The sequence below is a fragment of the Chiloscyllium punctatum genome, chromosome 36, assembly GCF_047496795.1.
Source record: "Chiloscyllium punctatum isolate Juve2018m chromosome 36, sChiPun1.3, whole genome shotgun sequence".
Lineage (NCBI taxonomy): Eukaryota > Metazoa > Chordata > Chondrichthyes > Orectolobiformes > Hemiscylliidae > Chiloscyllium > Chiloscyllium punctatum.
In genome coordinates this window covers 29,436,071-29,459,165 of record NC_092774.1, presented here as the reverse complement: position 1 = coordinate 29,459,165, position 23,095 = coordinate 29,436,071, and the positions used below count along the sequence as shown (strand labels likewise).

General features: G+C 45.5%; 1 protein-coding gene across 4 annotated transcripts; it reads left to right on the top strand.

Annotated features, from left to right (window-relative positions):
- The first annotated feature begins 1,364 nt into the window (after positions 1–1,364).
- On the top strand, positions 1,365–18,276 carry LOC140460317 (uncharacterized). 4 transcript variants are annotated; one of them, XM_072554787.1, is made up of 3 exons: positions 1,383–1,470; positions 4,812–4,920; positions 11,487–18,276. In XM_072554787.1, the coding sequence occupies exon 3, from the start codon at positions 11,890–11,892 to the stop codon at positions 13,108–13,110; it is 1,221 nt and encodes a 406-aa protein (XP_072410888.1). In that variant the 5' UTR covers positions 1,383–1,470; positions 4,812–4,920; positions 11,487–11,889; the 3' UTR covers positions 13,111–18,276. The 4 variants fall into 4 exon arrangements, with proteins under 4 accessions (XP_072410885.1, XP_072410888.1, XP_072410889.1 ...); XM_072554784.1 differs by lacking the exon at positions 4,812–4,920 and having other exon boundaries at positions 1,365–1,470; XM_072554788.1 differs by lacking the exons at positions 1,383–1,470; positions 4,812–4,920 and adding an exon at positions 8,436–8,571.
- Positions 18,277–23,095: the final 4,819 nt, after the last annotated feature.

Sequence of the window (23,095 nt, the reverse complement as noted above, 5' to 3'; positions counted from 1 at the left end):
CTGCACTAAGTTTCCAATGTCGCAAATCAGATGGAGCAGTGAATGAGAAGCCAGTATCGTTAGAAATTGTAAATTTTTCAGGAGTGTAGAGTCTGTCATTTCATCGGCATTGTAAAGTTTACTGGCAGCATCGGGATGTTTGGGCTGCGTTCACGAGAAACTATGTTGACATGTCGGTGTTGGAATGGGGTGGGCAAAATTAAAAATTACACAACACCAGGTTATAGTCCAACAGGTTTATTTGGAAGCACAAGCTTTTAGAGCACCACTCCTTCATCAGGTGGTTGTGGAGAATGAGATCATGAGCACAGAACGTATAGCCAAAGGAGTTGAGTGTCACGGAGATGTGCTGCATTAAAGAAGTTTAGATTAAATCTTTCATCTTTTAGAATGGGTTTCTGTTCTTTGGTATGTTAATCCCAGAATTTGTTTAAATTACATTTGAGAAAGTAATTTAAACATCAGGCTGACTTGACATTGGGACACAGACAGAAGTCACACCTACTGTTAGAAAAGCTCTGCATTGCAATTACATTCTGAAATTACTGATCTTTTACATTTGTATCATTTTAGCTATTCTTATTCAGAAACATCATTAAAGTCCGAAAGCATGTTCAATTTTTTAAGAGCTGTAAAATCTTTGAAACTTGCATTCAAATATGTGGAGTTAGGCCACAGCTCAGGACTGGCTGTAGGGGGTGAATGGCCTATTCCTCGTCTTGTGAAATTAATTCTGACTGTGTTGAAATAGAGTTACAGAGCACCACCATAAATCCTTCAGTCCAGGCCAACCAGATATCCTAACTTCATCTAGTGACCCATTTGCCAGCTTATGCCCCATATTCCCTCTAAACCCTTCCTATTCATACCACCATCCAAATGCCTTTTAAATGTTGGAATTGTAACAGCCTCCACCACTTCTTCTGGCAGCTTGTTCCATACACACACATATCACCCTTTGTGTGAAAATGTTGCCCTGAGGACCCTCATAAATCTCTCCTCTCTCATCCTGAACCTCTGCCCTCTAGTTTTGGAGTCCCACCTTCCCCTACAAGGGGGAAGAGACATACAAAACGCAAAAGGAATAAAAATGTCGAGCCACATAGAATTAAAAAAATTGTGGCTCTACCCTTTATTTCTCTTGTTGGCATTTGAACACTTACAATCTGTCCACAGGGCACACTACGCATGCTCATCGGTGTTGGGGTCAGCAAAACATTGCACATGCTCATTGCTGTTTGCTGAGAAGGCGGGTGACCTTCTTTTGACGGACCAATAGTGAGCCCTGGAATACAGGAAGGAGCGTGGTCCTCCTGCCAATCAAAGCCAAGCCTCCCCACCCCCCCCAATTGTCTGAAAGCGGAAGGTAGACCATGAGCTTCTGAAGCTGGTGCTGCTGCTGTTTCTGTTTCTCTGAATGAAGACTGAGCTTCAGTCCAGACTGCAACTTCGTTCCTCTGTCTAACATCTGTGAGTACAGCACTCCCTTTTTCCACCCCCTTTTCCATTTTTTTTCATTCTCGGGTTCAATTGTTGACTTTCGGCAACTGAAAGGAACGGGATTGAATCCAGGGAGGAGAGACACTGGAAAACAGACAGGAGGCTGGAAGAACACAGTGGGAAGGGGAATTAAAATGGGTGGTGACTGGAAGGTCCGGACGGCCTCTGCGGACTTGGCTGCGATGCTCTGAACCATTCCCCAAGTTTATGCTCAGTCTTCCTGGTGTAGAGAAGACCACAACTGTCAAACACATGACAAATGCAGTACCACAATGTGAAGTTATAGCCTTCGCTGTGGGGGGAAAAAAAGCATAAAGGAGGTGTATTGTTTAAGTGGTGATTTATTGGGATGTGGAGAAAGTGAGGACTGCAGATGCTGGAGATCAGAGTTGAAAAGTGTGGCGCTGGAAAAGCACAGCAGGTCAGACAGCATCCAAGCAGCAGGAGAGTTGATTTTTCTGGCCCGAGCCCTTCTTCAGGAATGATGTGTGGATGGACAAAGGGGCCTCAGTGTCCTCCTACACCAGTCACTGCCAGTTGTCAGACAGGTGCAGCAAGCAATCAGCAAGGCAAGTGGTATATCAGCAAGAGGAATTCAGATCGGAAGTCGGGATACCTTATCTTCCTGCAGTTAGGGGGTCATTGAATATATTCAAGGCTGAGTTCATCTGATTTTTGAACGACAAAATGAATTGTTATGGGGGAAGGCAAGAACATGGTTTTAAGACCAGTACAGAACAGTCAGTCATACAGCACAGACGCAGACCCTCCAGTCCAATAAGTTCATGCTGACTATATTCACAAACTTAAACTAGTTCCACCTGCCTGTGTTTGGCCCATATGCCTTCGAACCTTTTATATTCATGTACTTATTCAAATATCTTTTAATTGTTGTAACTGTACCTGCATCCACCATTTCCTCTGGACATTCATTCCACACACAAACCACTCTCCATGTACAAAAAGATGCCCCACCTGCCTTTTTAAAATCTGTCTCCTCTCACTTTCACAGTTGCTGCCTAATCTTGAAACCCCCCAACCTCTGGAAAGGAGACCCGCCATTCACCTCATTGATGTCCCTCATGATTTTATAAACCTCTCGAATGTCAATGCTCAACCTCCTGTGCTCCAGTGAAAAAAGTCCCTGCCTATGCACCAAGATGTTGGTAATTTCATATCCAGTTATGATCTGTTCAATGCTGGTGCAAGCTCAAAAGACCAAATGGCCTACTCCTGCTCCCAATTCTCTCACTGTGTCCAGGACAGCAATAGACCATAAGACACAGGAGTAGAAATGAGGCCATTCAGCCCATCAGGTGTGCTCTGCCATTCTATCATGGCTGTTCGGTTTCTCAACCCCATTTTCCTGCTTTCTCCCCATAACCCTTGATTTCCCCCTTTATTCTCAAACCTATCTATCTCAGTCTTAAATATCCTTAGTGACCTGGCCTCCACAGCCTTCTGTGGCAGTGAGTTCCATAGATTCACCACTCTCTGTCTGAACAGGTTTCTCCTTATCTCTGTTCTCAAAGGTTTTCCCTTCACTTTAAGGCTGGGCCCTTAGGTCCTAGTCTCTCCTATCAATGGAAACATCCTTCCAACACCACTCTGTCCAGGCCGTTCAGGATTCTGTATGTTTCAATGTGTAGGCTTGTTAACCAGCATGAACCAGACCCTTCAGGATGATGTACAGCAGGGATTAGGTTCAGCAAATTGAGAATGGAGGGAGAGTGTGTGGGATAGGGATTTTCAGCTTAGAGGGAATAAGAGAGGAAAGAGATTCGCTATAAATTAGAATTGATCGGATGGGCTGAGGACTGGCAGATGGAGTTTAATTTACAGAGGTTGAGGTGTTATATTTTAGTCAAGCAATCCAGGCAGGACTGACACAGTTAAGAGGAGTGTTGTAGAACATAGAGACCTTGGAGTGCAGGTTCATAGTTCCGTGAAAGTGGAGTCTCAGTTGGACAGGATAGTGAAGGTGGCGTTCAGTGTGAAGATGAAGAGGAGCTCCTTTTCCCAGTGAGTAGTGAATCTATGGAATTCTTTGCCCAAGGAAGCAGTACAGGCAGCTTCATTAAGTATATTCAAATCACTGTTGAATGGGTATTTGCAATGATAGAGGAATGAAGGGTAGTTGGGACAATGCAGGGAGGAGGAGCTGAGTCGATGGATAGATCAGCTCTGATCTAAATGAATGGTGGAGTAGGCTGGATGGGCCAAATGGCCTATTCCTGCTTCTATTACTATGAAACTATAACCCTTCATTTCCCATGGCTAACCCACCTAACCTGCACATCCCTGCACACTATAGGCAATTTAGCATGGCCAATCCAAATCAAGGCCGGTGAGCAAATGTAGTGATGTGGAAAATAAATTTCAGAATGATAGAAAGGAACAAGGAGATTAAATATTCCAGCAATCAAAACTGGATTCTGAAGATCACAAAGATTGAAACTAAAAAAATGTTTCTGAATGTGTGCTGCATTGTAACAAAAGTGAATGAATTGACTGCACACACCGAAGAGAACAATTATGGTCTGAGACTCCCTACAGAGACATGGCTTCAGGATGACAAGGATTGGATCCTGAATATCGAGGGGGTAGTCAGACGGGAAGCGAGGTAAAGGTAGAGGGTTGGCACTGTTAATCAAAGCACTGATCACAGGGTAGCCTGGTGTCAGCTCGGGTTTTAGGGCCTGATTTCTCTGTCCTCTGTTGATCTCCTTGTTTGCACAGAGTAAGATGTCAGTCTGTTCTTGGCTCTACTGGATTTTTGTTGAAGCTTTCAAGCCCCTTTTACACCTTCCAGAACAATAAAACATTCAGTCAATTGAAACCCAACTCTCAATCTCCCAGCCTGTCAATCAACCAGACAGAGTGTAGTCAGAGCAGGGAATCAAAGAAGAAAAAATGGAACAAAATTAGAAATGAATAGGTGCTCGTGCTTACTGTTTGTTCATTAGGAAGTAAACCAGAAATAGGGCTCTCCCAGGATTCTGATAGTGCCCTACTTGAGGAATTCTCTCTCCCTTCGATGTAACTATTAGTATGGTTGGGGCAAAGTAACTCGCATGCCAGATTGTTTAAAGCAAAGTAGTCAGGAGAGGAGACCATGGGAAATACCTCTTGAGTTCAAAACAAAATCTGATGTATTCCAATAAAATACAGAATGTTACAAATTATATGGTAAAACACAAGCCCCACTCTCCATTAATTATGCAACTGAGGGGCAGTTGTAAGGTTCACATACATTGTCCAGACCTACACTTCTTAATGTTTACAAAACAGAATGTTATCTTATTCTGCAGGTTCAGCTCAGCACAAATTACTGATAAGGGACAGAGAGAACCAATCCATCATTCTATGAAGCAGCACAGTCTAATGGCCTGAGGAGCAGAGACAGCCTACAGCTGTAAGGTCAGGCTATCAAAACAGAATTCCTTAGCCAGGGCTCAGACAGCATTATGTTAACAGGCTACATTTTATTGCAAACATTGCTTTGTGACAAAATGACTTTGACATAGTTTTGTGGCGATTTTGGTCAAATTCTCCTCCCTCCTTTTTATTAAAAAGAAGAGAGTGTGGGTGTCAGCAAAAGGGGGATTGTCAAGGGGTGGTGGTTGGAGATCAGACAGATAGTCCTCGGGTTTAGTAAGGACAGGGACAGACAGCTCCAGGGATTGGGAATCATTATCAGGAAGGGGGAAATCCCGGCATCTGAGAGATCGCTGGAGAGGGGGGCCATAACAGTGAACTTAGCCGAGCGCAGGATTGTCTGCGGGGTGACTTTGATTTCCAGTTAAGCAGTTCCAAAGGCAGGGGGAAAGAAAGCTGCAAGTTGCTCAAACTCCATAAGGTCTCGCTTGGTACGGGTTCGGGATGGATGGGGATAATGGGCACATACTCAGCAGGTAGAGTGGTTGACCTACTGTGTATACAGAAAAGCATTAAAGTGTAATTCCCGTTTACTCGAGGTTATCAGGCCCAATCAAACAGAGTTAGTGAAAGAAAGATAAGAAAGAGTGCAGTGAAAGGCAGAAAGATCAAATTAAAATTTACAAGTTAAACACACTTCAGCTCTTTTCCTTGCTGCTTTCTGAAAATCCAGGTGCCACCAAGTTTGTAACAGAGTATTAACCATTCCCTCCCTGCCCAAGTGTGTACAATAATGCACATAATCAACTAAAATAGGCAGCAGCAGCAAAGAAGGAACACAAACCAGTCCAGCAGGGGTCACCCAGATTTTGGTTTGGGTGTGGAGGGAGTACCCTATTTGAGACCATAGTTTGTGCTCTTCAGCAGGGGCTTCCCCTGTGATTTCAGTGTCAGACCCAGGCGAATGTGCATTCAAACCAGATTACAAAGTGTTAACCTTTCTGCAAGCTGCAGGGTGTTGGCACTGAGGCAGTCTCTCCCTGTCTGTCTGTCTGCCTACCTGCACGGCCTTCTCTCTCTGTCTCTCTGCCTGCCTACGTTTCCGCCCCCCTCCCCACACACCTCTCTCTCTGGAACATTCTCCAACTTTCTTCATATCTGTTTGTCAGCTTTTGTTTATTCCTTCTTTCCAAGGGTAATGAGGCACTCACATTCCAGAACAGTCCAAGTTAGGGAGTTGAGCCTCATAAATCCTGGCTGTGACGCATAGCTGCTTAATCAAGTGTGCAAACTCTAAATACCTCTCAGCCATTCTATTTGCAAATCGAACACTCTTTTCAATCAAGTTGTTTGTTTCTCTGCATGAGTCCACAACCCAGGGGAAGTACAACGGCGTCTTTAATAGTTGCCCAATGTGTCCTGTATGTCAAATTCATTCAAGTCTGGACATCCTGAAGCGAGCAATTATACTCACTGCAGATTTCTACTCGGCAATTAAAACTAACGTTGGACACTCGAACAGATCGGGGACCTCTTGAAGCATGCCATGGACCTCAGTGTGAGTGCAGGGTTTATCAAACAGGGTTTCACCTCTCAAAACCCTGGGGCAAACAAATTCATTATTACTAACTTTGTAAAGCACAAGTGCTCTCAGCAACATTATGTCCACATGCTAGGACCCTGTTGAGTATTCACACTAGTATCTTGTGGCTGAGTAGCGAGAATTGTATCAGCATTTCTAACAGCATTTTTGTCCCTGGCCAGCTTTCCTTTTTATTTTGGACACAACCGAAGCAGCAAGTACCTTCTATGTTTCTTCTCTCAAAGAAGACCTGGCAGGACCAGGGTATTCCTGCCTGACTCGCCAACTGTGGGGGATGGAAAGAATTTGTTTATCAGGGAGCAGTACAGCTGCAGGCCAACCGTCTCCTCTTAGCCTGGGAAATATAAGCTTTAGCAAGCAGGCAACAAGATGAGAGTCAAAATGGTTTCCAGGCTTTTAATATGTGACAAAATGGCTGACCCAAATCTAACAATTCTCCCACATCCTTGCAAGGAATAAAACAAGAATAATGGAACAAAATGAGGAATAAATAGGCAATCGTGCTTAATGTTTGTTCATTCGGAAGTAATCCAGAAATAGGGATCTCCCAGGATTCTTATGGTGCCCTACTTGAGGAACTCTCTCTCTCTCTCTCTATCACACATCTAAATATTAGTACCTAGCTAAGATTTACTACATATTTACATCAACAGAAATAAAGCATCTGTTATCAAATAGACATAGAGACGTACAACACTGACGTAGACTTTTCTCTCTGTCATGCACACATGCGCACACATAAGTCCATGGGAGTGAATGTGTATTTGCAGAGTTAAAAATTACACAATACAAGGTTATAGTTAATCGGAAGCACTAGCTTTAGGAGAACAGGTCCATCAGGTGTTTGTGGAGTATAACTTTTAAGACACAGAATTTATACCAAAGTTTACAGTGTGATGTAACAGAAATTATATATTGAAAAAGATCTGGAGTGTTTGTTAAGTCTCTTATCTGTTAGAATGACCATGTTGGTTTCAGTTCTTTTGTATGTAAGTCATAAAACATTGTCACCTTTTGCTACAAAACCTTGTTATCTCAAGAAGATAATGTACAAGAAATTCTGGAGTTTACATTGTAATGATACCTGCAACCCATTCGAAAAGGTGAAAGACTTAACAATCCAGGTTAGTTCAATATACCATTTCAGTGGCAGGATAGGGTAATGTTTTGCTATAAATTCTGTCTTATTGTGAGAAACAGAACTCACTCACAAATCAATCAGCCTGAGACAAAGCCTTGGAAACAAGAACAATTTATTTCAGCCTTGCAAGAACTGGACGCTCTGCAATCAAGCAGAAATGCGCGCGAAACAGAGCCTGTTAGCATTCTTATTTAATTTACAAGTTGCGGAATCACACCTCCCATTTCCCATCCTATCATAAGCCGATTACCTCACTTGTTAGTTATTTTCTTATCTGGCCATCCTGCTGTCCTGTCTGCATTCTTTGTTCCTTGTTTGTTACAGCTTGTTCTTTTATCCAGTTTCTCTTATCATACTATAAGCTTTATTGTGAAATGCCCCTGTTGCTTCTTTTTGTGGTCAACTACAACACTTTAAAGTTATTTCCTAGCTTAAAACTATTTTCTTTAAAAGACCCTCTATATTAATTAAAGTCTTAGCCTTAAGTATGCTACATGCTACAAGAATTAACACCCCACCTGCAAAAACATTTCTAATCTCCCACATTATGATTTTATATGCCACAATCACCTGAATTACCCATAGTTCCCCGGGATGTGCATAATGTCCAGGAATGTGTAAGTAAGGTGCATTACTCAGGGTTAAATGTAGGGGAATGGGTGTGGATGGGTTACCCTTGGAAGGGTCGGTATGGAGTCGTAGGGCCCAGTGGCCTGCTTCCATACTGTGGGGATTCTCTGAAGGGAAGGGGTTTTTGGACAGTGTTCTCCACCCCTTCTGCTGCAGGGCAGCGCTTGCGTGGCGCGAAAGCCCGCTGACGATCTCGCCCCGCCCCTCTTTATTGACGTCACACCGCGGAACAGAAGGATCGACGTTGGGAAGGTGGAGGGGTAGATAGTGTTCTTGTTTTTATTTTTTAAAATGCTATTCCCACCAGTAACTGCAACAGGTACAAGTACAGCACATGCGATATTCCTCACTGCAGCTTCAAACCGGTTTTGCATCCTCTGTTCTTCCTTCACCTTGGCTCCAGCACATTCAGCTTCCTTCCCTCATTCCCATCCCCCCGCCCTGATGTCCAAGCTGACTCTCAAAATTTCGGTTTGTCCCTCCATTCTTTCCCGGTTGTCTTTTGTGGATTTTGAAAACTTTCCCAATCCTCTACTTATAAGAGTTATGGGAAGTTATGTTGTAGCTGCACCAGACATTGGTTAGGTCACTTTTGGAATGGTGTGTGCAGTTCTGGTCTCTCTGCTAGTGGAAGGATGTTGTGAAACTTGAAAGGATTCTGAAAAGATTGACAAGGATGTTGTCAGGGTTTGAGCTCAGTCGGGTGGGAGTGTTTTCTCTCGAGCGCTAAGGGCTGAGGGTGACTCTACAAACTTATATAATACCATGAGGGGCATGGATAGGGTAAATAGACAAGGTATTTTCCCTGAATGGGTCATAAGTGGATTTAAAATGAACCTAAGGGGCAATTCCTGTATTCAGAGCATGGTGCGTGTAAGGAATGAGCTGCCCGAGGAAGTGGTGGCAGCTGGTACAATTACAGCATTTAAAAGGTACCTAGCTGGTGTAATGGAAAATTAACATTTATTGTGAAATCTACAAAAGCATAGGGAAACAAAGAAGTAAGGGCCTCACTTTGCAGACAGGCAGAGAAAAATGTCAAGTTAAACTGACCTAACAGCAGACGTACAAGACCAGTAAACTATCATATCAGTCAAGGAATGAGAAAAACAACTCCATATATGGAAAGGAACTCAAATGTTCCAGGTTCCTGGCCTTGAGGTGTTGATAAGATGAAGCGAATTCAGCCAGGACTGACACAGTTAAGGCGAGTGTTGCAGAGCAAAGAGACATGGTTCCTTGAAAGTGGAGTCTCAGGTAGGTAGGATAGTGAAGAAGGCATTTGGTATGCTGGCCTTTATTAGTCACACTAGGAGAAAGTGAAGACTGCAGATGCTGGAGTACCAGAGTTGAAAAATGTGGTGCTGGAAAAACACAGCAGGTCAGGAAGCATTCGAGGAGCAGGAGAATCGACGTTTCGGGCATAAGCCCTTCTTCAGGAATGAGCTGAAGAAGGGCTTATGCCCAAAACGTCGATTCTCCTGCTCCTTGGATGCTGCCTGGCCTGCTGTGTTTTTGCAGCACCACATTTTTCAACTTTATTAGTCACAGAAGAGAGTACAGGAGCTGGGAGGTTCTGTTGTGGATGTGCAGGGCATTGGTTAGGCCACTTTTGGAATACTGTGTTCAGTTCTGGTCTCCCTGCTATAGGAAACATATGAAACTTTGAAAGATTTACAAGACTGTTGCCAGATTTGGAGGGTTTGAGCTACAGCAACAGACTGAATAGGCTGAGAATATTTACCCTGGAGCATCGGAGGCTGAAGGGTGATCTTATAGACGTTTGTGAGGGGCATGGATAGGGTGAGTACTTTAAAGTCTTTTCCCCAGGATAGGAGAGTCCAAAACTAGAGGGCATACATTTGAGGTGAGAGGGGAATGATTTGAAAGGAACCTGAGGGCAACCTTTTCACACAGAGAATGTTACATGTGTGGAATGAACTGCCAGAAGAAGTGGTGGCGACTGATGTAATTACAACAGTTAAAAGGCATCTCGAAGTTAGTCTGTTCTCAGCTCTGCTGAAGTTTGATTCTTTCCCCTCTCTCCCCTCCCCTCATCTCTTTTACACCTTCTGGAACAATAAAACATTCAGCAATCAAGACCCAACCCTGAATCTCCCAGCCTGTCAACCATCCAGACACAGTGTAGTCATAGCAGGGAATTAAGCAAGAAAAATGAAACAAAATTACAAATGAATACAGGCTCATCCTTAATGTTTGTTCATGAGGAAGTAAACCAGAAATAGGATCTCCCAGGATTTATATGGTGCCCTACTTGGGGAATTTTGTCTACCTTACATCTAACTATTAGTACCTAGCTATGATTTACAACAACATTGACAGCAACAGAAACTAATATCAAACAGTTTAGAAATATACAGCACAGAAATAGACTTTTTCTCTTTCATGCACATACACATGTATAAGTATTGTATTCTTATACAAGAATTTCTGGGATTTACATAGTAATGATAACTGCAACCCATTCTAAAAGATGAAAGACTTAACAATCCAGGTTTGTTCAATATATCATTTCAATGGCAGGACACTATAATGCATTTCTATAAGTTCTGTGTCTTATGATCTTATTCTCCACAACAACCTGATGAAGGATCAGCGTTCCGAAAGCAAGTGCTTCCAAATAAACCCATTGAACACTCACCTGGTGATGTGTGATTTTTAACTTTGTCCAGGTTAGGATGGATTGACCGTGCTAAATTACATAGTGCCCAGGAATGTGCAGGTTAGGTGCATTAATCAGGGGGAAAATGTTGATCAATAGGGGTAGGGGAATGGGTGTGGGTGGGTTACCCTTCGGAGGGTCGGGGTGGTACTCGTTGGGCCGAGTGGCCAGCTTCCAAACTGTGGGGATTCTCTGAAGGGAATGGGTTGTCATAAACTCTTTGGTTTTTTTTTGCTTCCCAAAAGCAGACCTTATCTCTCAGCAGTATCCCAGTGTTGTGAAAGATATTAACCTTCAGGTGGAATTATCCAAAATGCAGAGAGATGTCAGTCTTGACATTTTTGCTTTTATGCCCCTGTAAGATCCTGAATCAGCACCTTCAGGAGAATTAGTTAGAGCGGAGTGAGAACATAGGGGGAGAGAGAGTGGGATGGTGCTTTCAATTTTATGGAATAACAAAAGAAAAGAATATTCCACAGAAAGTAGAATTGCTTGTTCAGAATTTCTACCCTGGGCTGACAGTGATGACCTTTTGTGATCTCTTTTTACAGAGTATTTGATGATCTGAAGACGGAAGTTTCAAAATCAACAATTATGCCCGAAACATCGACTCTCCTGCTCCTCAGATGCTGCCTGACCTGCTGTGTTTTTCCAGCGTTGCACGTTTCAACACTGACTCTCCAGCGTCTGCAGTCCTCACTTTGATGTCAATGTCTGACAGTCACTCATTCAATCCATCGGCACCACAATGGTTTTGAACTATGATTCTATGAGAAGGAGCAAAGCTGTTTGGTTCCTGTTTGAGCATGTTTTCATCATCAGTGGGACTGGATGAGCGACCCTACTATTGCAGCGCACTGAGTGTGGAGCCTGAAGCAGTTATACAGCCTGGAAAGAGGAATTCACGGTGGGTAGGGGCTCCACACGCATTTGTGTGTGGCTGAAACTTCGGCCATGGAGAAACCCGAGGAAGCCCACCCCGTGGAGAAACGATGGAAGTGTGGCGACTGTGGGAAAGGCTTCCATTTCCTTTCTGCCCTGGAGATTCATCGGCGCAGCCACACTGGGGAGAGGCCATTCCCCTGCCCTGACTGCGGGAAGGGCTTCAGCAATTCCACCAACCTGCTGACCCACCGACGGGTCCACACAGGGGAGAGGCCCTTCAGCTGCCCAGAGTGTGGGAAGGCCTTTGCCCAGGCCTCCAACCTGCTGAGGCACCAGCGGATCCACAGGGGGTTGAGGCCATTCCCCTGCCCTGACTGCGGGAAGGCCTTCAGCAGTTCCTTCCACCTGCTAACCCACCGGCGGGTCCACACAGGGGAGAGGCCCTTCAGTTGTCCTGAGTGTGGGAAGACCTACAGAAATTCCTCCAGCTTGCTGACCCACCAGCGGGTCCACGCGGGGGAGAGTCCCTTCAGCTGCCCCGAGTGCGGGAAGGCCTTCAGCGATTCCTCCACCCTGCTGAGGCACCGGCGGATCCACACAGGGGAGAGGCCCTTCCACTGCCCAGAGTGTGGGAAGGCATTCCGTGATTCCTCTGACTTGCTGAAGCACCGGTGGGTCCACACGCGGGAGAGGCCCTTCAGCTGCCCCAAGTGCAGGAAGGCCTTCAGCAATTCCTTCTACCTGCTGAGGCATCAGTGGGTTCACACGGGGGAGAGGCCCTTCAGCTGCCCCGAGTGTGGGAAGGCCTACAGCAATTCCGCCCATCTGCTCACCCACCAGCGGGTTCACACAGGGGAGAGGCCCTTCAGCTGCCCTGAGTGCGGGAAGGCCTTCAGCAATTCCTCCACCCTGCTGAGGCACCAGCGAGTCCACACGGAGGAGAGGCCCTTCCGCCGCCCTGAGTGTGGGAAGGCATTCCGTGATTCCTCATCCCTGCTGAGGCACCAGCGGATCCACACAGGGGAGAGGCCCTTCAGCTGTCCTGACTGTGAGAAGGCCTTCAGCGATTCCTTCTACCTGCTGAGGCACCAGCGGGTCCACACTGGGGAGAGGCCTTTCAGCTGCCCCGAGTGCGGGAAAGTCTTTGCCCAGGTCTCCAACCTGCTGGCCCACCAGCGGGTCCACACGGGGGAGAGGCCCTTCAGCTGCCCCAAGTGCGGGAAGGCCTTCACCCGCAACTCCCACTTGCGGAGCCACCAGCGAGTTCATGTGCCATCGCAGGGGGATTGAAGGAGTGATGGCCGAGTGCCATTATCGACTGGACTATCAACCCAGTTCCAGGGATCCCGGGTTCGATTCCCACCACGATAGATGGTGGCATTGAAATTTGGTCAGAAATCTGAAGTTCAGAATCTAAAGATGAAACCATCGTTGGTGAGGTCAGGGTGGAAGAAAACCCCCATCTGATTCACTCAGTTCTTTTTTAGGGAAGACTTGAGCAGTTATTAGAGAACGTCATCCCAGCTGCATCCTTTCCCCGGTCTGGCCTACACGTGACTCTAGACCCACAGCAGTCTGGTTGACTCTACGCTGCTCATCCAACTTACTTGGATACAGGTTGAAATTGCTGAGTGAGGCAATACTTCCTCCGGGATAAGGCTGTACCAAGGATCCACAGGTGCCTGACCTTGAGCTGTTTTGAAAAAATTGCTACTTTTACTGCACAGTACTGGAGCTGTAAATAGGATTAACTGTGATTTCCCTGAGAATCCTACAGTTTTAACAAATTTACTTGACATGGAAAGGTGAGAGGCACACCGCAACTGTACACAAGTGTACGTAGCTCCAGTATCTATCATCACCGGTGTCTGCCGCCCTTCTATATTAACTTGTATTACTGGTTCTTGCTACTAGAGGGTAGTGCCCCTTCCCACCCAGGTTGTCAGGGCATCCCTAACACATCCCATAAGGGCCTGTGGGTGTCTGGGAAGTGGGCACTGGGGATTCCCGCTGTCTAGGCCCACTGTACGGCAGAGGGGGGTCCGGTCCAATAAGGGCAATTCCTCCTAAAGTGGCCTGGTTGATGGAATCCCCAGCACATCATTTCTGGCCCCCCTTGAGCCTGATTATTTATCATGTACCATTCCTAGGTCCCTGTCCTTGGGGACTCCAGTTCTGTTTCGGCTGTTGTTTAAATCTGCCCTGCCCCGGATAAGTCACCTGCAGGAAAGTTTCTCTTAAAACCCTCAATTGCTGTCATGGGACTTTCTGGCCCCCGTCTGGTTACCTGATAGGAACCCCCTTGCGCTGGCACTTGGTTCACGCCAATGTTGATTGTTGTGTCGGTTCTTACTGGCAACACCATTTTAGTTTTTTTTATTTTTAAGCTCTTTGAGCTGCATTTGAGCCAGCTTCCTTTGCACCTCCTCCTGCTGTTCAAACAGTTTCTCTTTGTCTTTTTGACTTTTTTGAAACCTTTCAGCTGCGTGAGCTATGTGATCGCTCAATTCCTGGTGGCTCATTGATGATGTCAGACCCACCACCTCCTCCAGCCTTGACCAGACTTGGGAGGGCATTGCTTCTGATGGAATTTTGGAACATTGTGGTCAGCAACTGATTAGACTCTATGTCTTGCTCTGTTTCCAGCCTCCATTTCTTTAACTGTCTCTCCAAGTAGGCAGCCGGGGTTTCACTTTCTCCCAGTGGATCCCCTCTCAGAGCCAGTCTCTTAAGGCCTGCCATACATTCTGTCTCACTTGATCAAACCCGACCCCATCAATCATTGGATCGTCTGCTGCATTTTCAAACGGGTTCGGACCATTATTTCCTTTAACTTTCGGGAGCCCTACCAACCTCACCAGTGCCTTCAAGTCTCCTATAGCCAGCAACCGTCCTGTGGTTTCATCTTCAAAAGCCCTGATTCACGTTCCTGGTCCCTCATGTAAACTCAGCAGTGCATTCTTCAGTCTTTCCAGATCCTGAGTTCCCCAAGGCATGTAGGGTGGGTTTCTCCCCTCTTTTATAAGGCGCGGTAGCATCCTTCCTTGTTGGCCCTTTTTCCCTTTACCAACACTACTTCTCAATAATTCTCCCTCGGGCTCTGAGTCCGATGCTATTTCTAATTCCTCCCATTCTTGAGATACTGGGACCTTTTTCTTTCCTGGTCTCTCATCATCCCTTTCTGCTTCTTTTGCGTCACTTTCACAGCTTTTCTCTTCAGCCCTCCTTTCATATCACAATGAGTATTCCTCAATTGCTTTTTGTTCCCTTAGCCCACGCAGCACACTAATCTCATGTTTCAGCTCTTCTTGCTCTCGTTGTATAGCTTCTATTTGCTCCTGCCTGTCCCTTTTTTCTCTTTCTCTTCTTTCCCTCAGTTCATTTTTGTCTTCCGCACTTCCATACCATTCTAACTGTCCCTCTATTACTGGACACTGCTTCAATGCCTCTTCATTCAAGTAGGGAGGAGGTCTATTCAACTCCTCCACATCTGGGTATAGAGAGGGTGGGGGGAGCTGATTCCTGCTTTCCTGTTTCCTATAACTGCTCAGCTTGTTCTTTTGCAGCTTTCCTGGTCACCACAGGTGCCTGACAAGCTACTTTCAGTTCCTCACCCTCTTTCCTGAAAAGTTTCAGTATTTCCATCTCCTGATCCCTTTTTTGGTTTTTATTTTTAGATTTATCTTGCGGCTTATAGTTCTTAATTAATCCTTCCATCTCATTGCACATATGTTAATCAAAAGTACCTTTTTTTTCACCATTTAGTCAATAAATCCTTAGTTCTTTTTTCCCATTTCTCTGAAATTTTTACAATATCAATTCTTGCCATTGGAAATTTCTCACTCAGTATCTCAACTGCAGTCCCTATATCCATTCTACAATATATTTCAGTCCAACTAATGTATTGTCTTTGCTCTCATAAATCACTTGCTTATACCATTCAAGTCCGATAGTTTTTGTTCAATAGTATAAGCAATTCCTGACTTTATAACTTGCAATTGTCCCTTCCCAATCTATCAGTTTCTAAACGTCCTCAGTTGCAGCTAGTTAATACAAACAACCTATTCTCATTCATTCAGCCTAAATCAATCTTAGACTGCATCTTCAAAATGCACCAATCACTAACTATTTCTTGAGAAAGTTCTCTCAAAAAATAATTCTTAAATTCTTACAGTGCAAAATAAAATCAAAATAAACATTTAACCACCACAAATAATTATGCATACAAATCAGATTACAATAATTAAACTATAAACTCTCTCTCTCACAGACACATATACACGTACATTCTGCAAGCTACAGGTGCTCCTGCTCTCTCTCACACACACAGAGCTTTGCTGCTAGCAGCCAATAACTCTGCTTTAAATCAATTGCTGTCACCCAGAGCCTTACTTAAACAGACCCTTTGTTCATTTTCAAAAATCCTATTATTTTTTTTTTTACAATAGATGCAGGAGTAGGCCATTCTGCCCTTCGAGCCTGCACCGCCATTCAATATGATCATGGCTGATCATTCCTAATTAGTATCCTGTTCCAGCCTTATCTCCATACCCCTTGACTCCACTATCTTTAAGAGCTCTATCCAATTCTTTCTTAAAAGAATCCAGAGACTGGGCCTCCACTGCCCTCTGGGGCAGAGCATTCCACACAGCCACCACTCTCTGTGTGAAGTAGTTTCTCCTCATCTCTGTCCTAAATGGTCTACCCCGTATTTTTAAGTTGTGTCCTCTGGTTCGGCACTCCCCCATCAACGGAAATATGTTCCCTCCTGCCAGAGTGTCCAGTCCTTTCATAAGCCTATACGTTTCAATCAGATCCCCTCTCAGTCTTCTAAACTCAAGGGTATACAAGCCCAGTCGCTTCAGTCTTTCCGTGTAAGGCAATCCTGCCATTCCAGGAATTGACCTCGTGAACCTACGCTGCACTCCCTCAATAGCCAGAATGTCTTTCCTCAAATTTGGAGACCAGAACTGTACACAGTACTCCAGGTGTGGTCTCACCAGGGCCCTGTACAGCTGCAGAAGCACCTCTTTGCTTCTATACTCAATCCCTCTTGTTATCCTACAGGCCTTATCTAAAACAGTCTAGTAACAATATAACACGATGACTATTCTCTGCTATTTTACTTTTAATCATCCACTGCCAATCTGCCAATTTTCTAAACAGGTCTATCAGTGCTTCCAGTAAAACAATTTCCCGTTCTTTATTCTGCCCTATCTATTTCTCGGGTCTTATATACACCACGTGGAATTTATACTCAACAATTGCTACGTTCTATTCTTACTCACCCCTTACCCCACTACGCAGTTTTCTTGACCTATTCTCCACGTCTCCATCAGCTGCAATTTACCCCTCGCCTTCGGATCTTGGATCGGAGAGACCCTCCAGCAGGTTCCTGCACCTCTGAGTCCTCCAGGACCACTCAAAGCCAACAGAATATAGTCCGAATTCACAGCAAAAATGCTAACGTTCTTTTGTTGGGTACCCTTATTCTGTCAGTCTCGGGAGTGCCCCCGGTGGACCAACAAGCACCCTGTTACTGCCGCCCTCTGTCCAGGTGGGTCTCTGCACAACCCTGCTCGCAGCGCCAAATTTGTTGTGGAGAAAATGTAGAGAACCACCAGGAGACGCAGAGAGTTCTTCAAGAAGTAGGTCTTTTATTTGCAAACAAAAATCCGTGACTCTGAGAAAGCAGATTCTTGAATTCCCCCGAACCTCAGGGTCCGTGGATTTTTATATCATTTTTATCATGTTTCTGTTAGCTTATCATGTCCAACTATATTAATCAAAGTACCTCACTCTAGCCATACAATAAACCAGTGATGTTAGTTCCCATTATCTCTTTAGTTGTACATTCTACTTAATGTTATTCTAATGTCACGGTTAGATATTTATTGCTAACTCTGCTACAGTGATCTTTGTATTCCAGACTAACTTGTCATGAGAGATATTCCATCTGTCACAATAGTCTCCTGTCTCAAGCTGACTCTATTAACTATTAATTAGATATCTTAATGTCATGTCCCAAATCCTTCTTGTCCCAATCCTGTCATAATAACACTTAACAGAGAAACTTGCTTTATTACTTGTGTTATCTCATCTCGCCATAGTGACCTTTCAGTCTTAACCTTACTCTGCTAATTGGTGTAAGAAACTTCCACTATGCTTATCCTATCTTGCCTTCCACAGATTGCCAGTGGTCTTCATGCTTTAATCTTTCCCATGCTTTCATTGTTCTTTATTTTCCATAGTTGCAGGTTTCAGTTCATTAATATATAAACTCCAGAACTACTTTTAATTTACTTTCTCGAGATGGTTTAAGGTTTTATAAAAATAGGTGATATCTCAGCTCAGATACTGCATAAAAGGTGTGAGGTTCGAGTCTGTATCCCAATCTTGAATCAGATTGGTTCTATGAACCAAACTAGGAATTTATAAAATATTATATGGATTGACTACCTGCAGTTTGTGTGCTTTTTGAGCAAAATTGAATATATCTGCAAATATAATTCTGCCAATGCAAATTCACTCCATTGACTTGTGCATGATAATGAAGTGTGTGCTTGATGAAATATAAGCCTGTGAGACAGTGTGTGTGCGTGCATGTGTCAGAGAGCAACAGATGAAGGCAAGGGGTTTTATTTTGCTAAAACAAGGAAGAGCAGGACTTGTGCAGTTCATGAGAGGGCCCTGCGTCGTGTTGGAGAACAGAGACATGGGGTGGGGTGGGGAAGAGTTCAGGTTCATAAAGTTAAAAACCACACGACATCAGGTTATCATCCAACTGGTTTATTTGGAAGCACGAACTTCTTTATTGGGTGTTTGTGGAGCAGGATCATAAGAAACAACCACCTGATGAAGGAGCAGTGCTCCAAAAGCTAGTGCTTACAAATGAGCCTGTTGGAGTATCACCTGGTGCTGTGAATTTTAACTCCATTCAACCCAGTCCAACACCGGCATCTCCAAATCGGGTACATAATTCTTTGAAAGTTGAGTTATTGGTAGACAGGGTGGTGAAAGAGGCCAGTCAGGAGCCCTGGCGGACCAGAAGGTGACTGGTTCTCCTGCCAATCAGAGCCTTCCTATTGTCTGAATGCAGACGTTGGAAGCTGCTGCTCCTGCTGCTCGCTCGCTCTCTGCATGAAGATTGAGTTTGCTCCAGCCTGCAACTTCCTTATTCTGTCAACCATCTGTGAGTACAGCACTCTCCTCTCAACTCCTTTTCCATTTTTTTCATTCTGGGCTTCAATTTATGACTTGCAGCAAAGAAAGGAAAGGGAATGAATTCACAGAGTGGACAGAATCAGGAAAAGTTTGTTTATAAACAGAGTGGTTCATGTATGGAGTGAATGTAAAGAGGACATGGTGGATGCACGCATAGATGCAACATTTAAAAGACATTTCCATAAGTACATGAACAGACACGGTGCGGATGGATATGGGCCAAACACTGGCAAGTGGCAATAGTTTAGTTTGAGAACATAGTCAGCATGGAACAGTTGCGCTGAAGTACTGTCTGACTAACTGTTCTGTCGTGGTCTTCAAACTATTTTCTTGCCTTCCACTTTAAACATGGATACTGTACCTGCATCCAACACATAAACCACTCAAAAAAAACCTCATCCACACAACATAAATATCCACACACTGTTGTTCAAAAATCAGACAAACTCAGCCTTTAATATATTCAATGACCCCCTAACTGCAGGAAGACACCCGCACTTCTAATCCCAGATCATCTTGCTAATACACCACTTGCCTTGCTCATTGCCTGCTGCACGAGTCTGACAACTGGCACAGAAGGACACTGATGCCCCTCTGAACATCCACGCATCATTCCTGATGAAGGGCTTGTGCCCAAATCTTCGACTGTCCTACTGCTCGGATGCTGCTTGACCTGCTGTGCTTTTCCAGCACCACACTTTTTGACTCTAATCTCCAGTCCTCACTTTCTCCATATCCCAATATATCACCATTTAAACAATACACCGTTCTGTCTATTTTCACAGCAAAGGCTTTAACTTTACATTGGGGTACTGTATTTGCCATGTGTTTGCCAACTGTGGTCCTCCCTCTATCGGGGAGACTGAGCTTAAACTTGGGGAACGGTTCGCCGAGTATCACAGCCACGTCTGCAAAGGCCGACCGGACCTCCCAGTCACCACCCATTTTAATTCATCTTCCCACTCCCTTTCTGACATGACCATCTTTAGCTTCCTCCATTGCCACAACAAACCAAACCGCAAATTGGAGGAACGCCTCATCTTCCGCCTGAGCAGTCCACAGTCCGGAGGATTCAACATTGAATTTTCCAATTTCAAATAACCTGCATACCCATCCCCCCAACTCCATTCCCAGCCTGCCACCAACTAGATTCCTTCCTCCCATTCACCAACCAGGTTGTACACTCTACCTGTCTCCACTTCTCCCCAATTCATCACCCTGCCCCCAGCACACCATTGTTCTGCAGTTCTCCCTGTGCCCCTCCCCCCCAAGTCCTTAACAAGGGTTACACCCGAAATGTCGACTTCTCCACCTCCTGATACTGGCTGGCTTGCTGCGTTCTTACAATCTCCTGTCTGTCTATTTTGCCAATTGAGACACAGGCCTGGACCAACCTTTCCAGAGTTTGTCTCCTCCCTGGATTCACTCCCATTCCTTTCAGTCGCTCCAAGTCAACAATTGAACCTCAGAATGAAATATAAATGGAAAAAGGGGTGAGAAGAGAGTGCCATACTCTCAGATGTTGGACAGAGGAAGGAAGTTGCAGTCTGGGGTGAAGCTCAATCTTCATTCAGAAGGAAGAGCAGGAGCTTCGTCAACCTTCTGCATTCACTGCTAGGGGAGATCTGAATGGCAGGAGGACAAGTCTCCTTCCGGTCCTCCAGTGCTCCTTATTTGTCCATCAAAAGTAGGTCTCGCCCTTTATCTGTTGACAGCAAGGAACATGCCCAATGTTTTGGTGACGCCGGCAAACATGCGCCATGTGTCTTGACACTGAGGAGTGTACACAATATGCTCTGTGGCGATGCTGGTGTTCTTGACAGATTTTAGGTGTACAAATGCTAATCAGAGAACAAAAAGGGTAGAGCCATAATTTTTTTCCCCCTATGTGGCTCGATATTTTATAGCTTTTGCATTTGTCTGGCTGCTCAATGTTTTTATGTCTTTTCCCCAGTGTTGGGGTCAAATTCAGAACTAGAGGGCATAGATTTAGGGTGAAAGCAGAAAGATACAAAAGATATTTAAGGGGCAAGTTTTCCATTCAGAGCACGGGGTGGTGCATGTTTGGAATGAACCCCTTTTCCATTTACATTTCATTCTGGGGTTCAGTTGTTGACTTGGAGCAACTGAAAGGAATGGGAGTGAATCCAGGGAGGAGACAGACGCTGGAAAAGTTGTACCATGCCTGTGTCTCAATTGGCGAAGTGGTGGAGACTGGTACAATTACAGCATTTAAAAGTCATCTGAATAGGAAGGATTTAGATGGATGTGAGCCAAGTGCTGGCAAATGGGACGAGATGAATTTTGGATAGCTGGTCAGCATGGATGGGGAGGTCCAAAAAGGTCTGTTTCTGTGCTGTATATCTCCAAATCTAAAGAATAAAGAATATACTTTCACAAATAACTAACTATATCCATGTTGATAAGGCTTAGTGCACCACATACTTTACTAACCATTCTCAACAGGTCCTGCCCCTTCAATAACTGAGGAACATAGACATGCTGGTGCATAATCTCCTTCAATAGTATTTACACACTACCCTCAGCAATTGCACAAGTAACATTACAAGGATTAAACAAACACTGAGGGTAAACAGCACAAGCCCCAGTAAAAGCAGATGGAAAGTGAGTGTAAAATGTCACTATGACAGGACAGGCCCCACATTCCTTCCCCTCCGTCCCCCCCCCCAACCTGCCTCACCTTTCACCTCCCGGGCCCAGTACCTTCCAGGTGGCCCCAGAGTTGACACAGGGGCCGCCCCACGACCAGTAGAACTCCACCACCCAGGCGGCCGACGGGTTCCCAAACAGGCCCTTAACCCCATCCACCTCCAGAATGGTCACCGGCTCCTGCCTGCTGTACAGCCGGGCGGTGTGGCCGTGGCACAGCAGCTGCACCAGGAAGGCGGCTGTGCCCATTGACGGGTGTCTGCCCCGGGGCCGCACGGTGCCATTTTCCTAACGGCCGCCCCTTCCCCGCTCGAGCGACTTCTCCTCCCAACCGCCTTCACCCCCGCGTGACGTCAAATCAGGGGGATGGGCGGGTCCGGGGAGCCTCACCGTCACCAAGTAACAGCCACCTCGCGCTACAACTGCTCATTCACAAAAACAAACTCTCCTGTCTCGCTCTGCAGCTGCAGGGGGGACACTGCGACATTTCGAGGAGCCCTGTCTACATTGGGAAAGCTCACGGCTCAATTTAAACAGATATCCCGACATCTAACGGAACGGCGTCATATCTAAAGGGAAAAATCTGCATTTTCAACGGACGTGGACATTTTAACGGGTATTTCTGCAAATAAAGAGGTTTAAATAAACGAGATTACATTTCAAAGGGATGTGGGCACATTCAAAGGGATATCTTAATATGTAAAATGACGCAGTTATATCTCAGTGAATCTACCATTAGTGGGTCCACATGGGGGAGGTGTCGTTCAGTTGCCCGAAGTGCTGGAAGGCCTTCAGCAATTCCTCAGCCATGCTGAGGTACCAGTCCGTTCACACCGGGGAGAAGACGTTCTCCTGCCCGAGTGTGGGAAGTGCTTTACCCGCTCCTCCACACTGCTGAAGCAACAGCTAGTCCACACGGGTGGGGGAGGGGGAGGCCATTCTGCTGCCCTGAGTGCGGGAAGGCCTTCAGCAATTCCTCCACCCTGCTGAAGCACCAGTGTGTCCACACTGGGGAGAGACCCTTCAGCTGGCCCGAGTGTGGGAAGAGGTTCATGTTTTCCTGCAACTTGCGGAAGCACCAGCGGGGGCACCAGCGCTCCCAGCAATCAGATCCCACCAGTGACGCTGCCTTCGGTCACCCCCAGGACTGAATCTGCTGCCAGTTCTGACAGTGGGTGCTCTCGGTCAGATCCACCGACGTCAAGCCGGTGTTCTTCTCTGACCACTGCCTCCTGCTGGCCGACTGCCACCTACAGGACGAACAGCGGGCGGGCAAGGGAACGTGGAAACTGAACACTAAGCTGTTGACCCCGGGAAACATCGAAGAGCTCAAGAGGGATTACGCAGGTTGGAGAACCGTGAAGCCCCTCTTTGAGTCCCC

Coding starts and splice junctions, on each gene's coding strand:
- LOC140460317 (XM_072554784.1), top strand. CDS start 11,890: ATGGAGAAACCCGAGGAAGCCCACCCCGTGGAGAAACGATGGAAGTGT.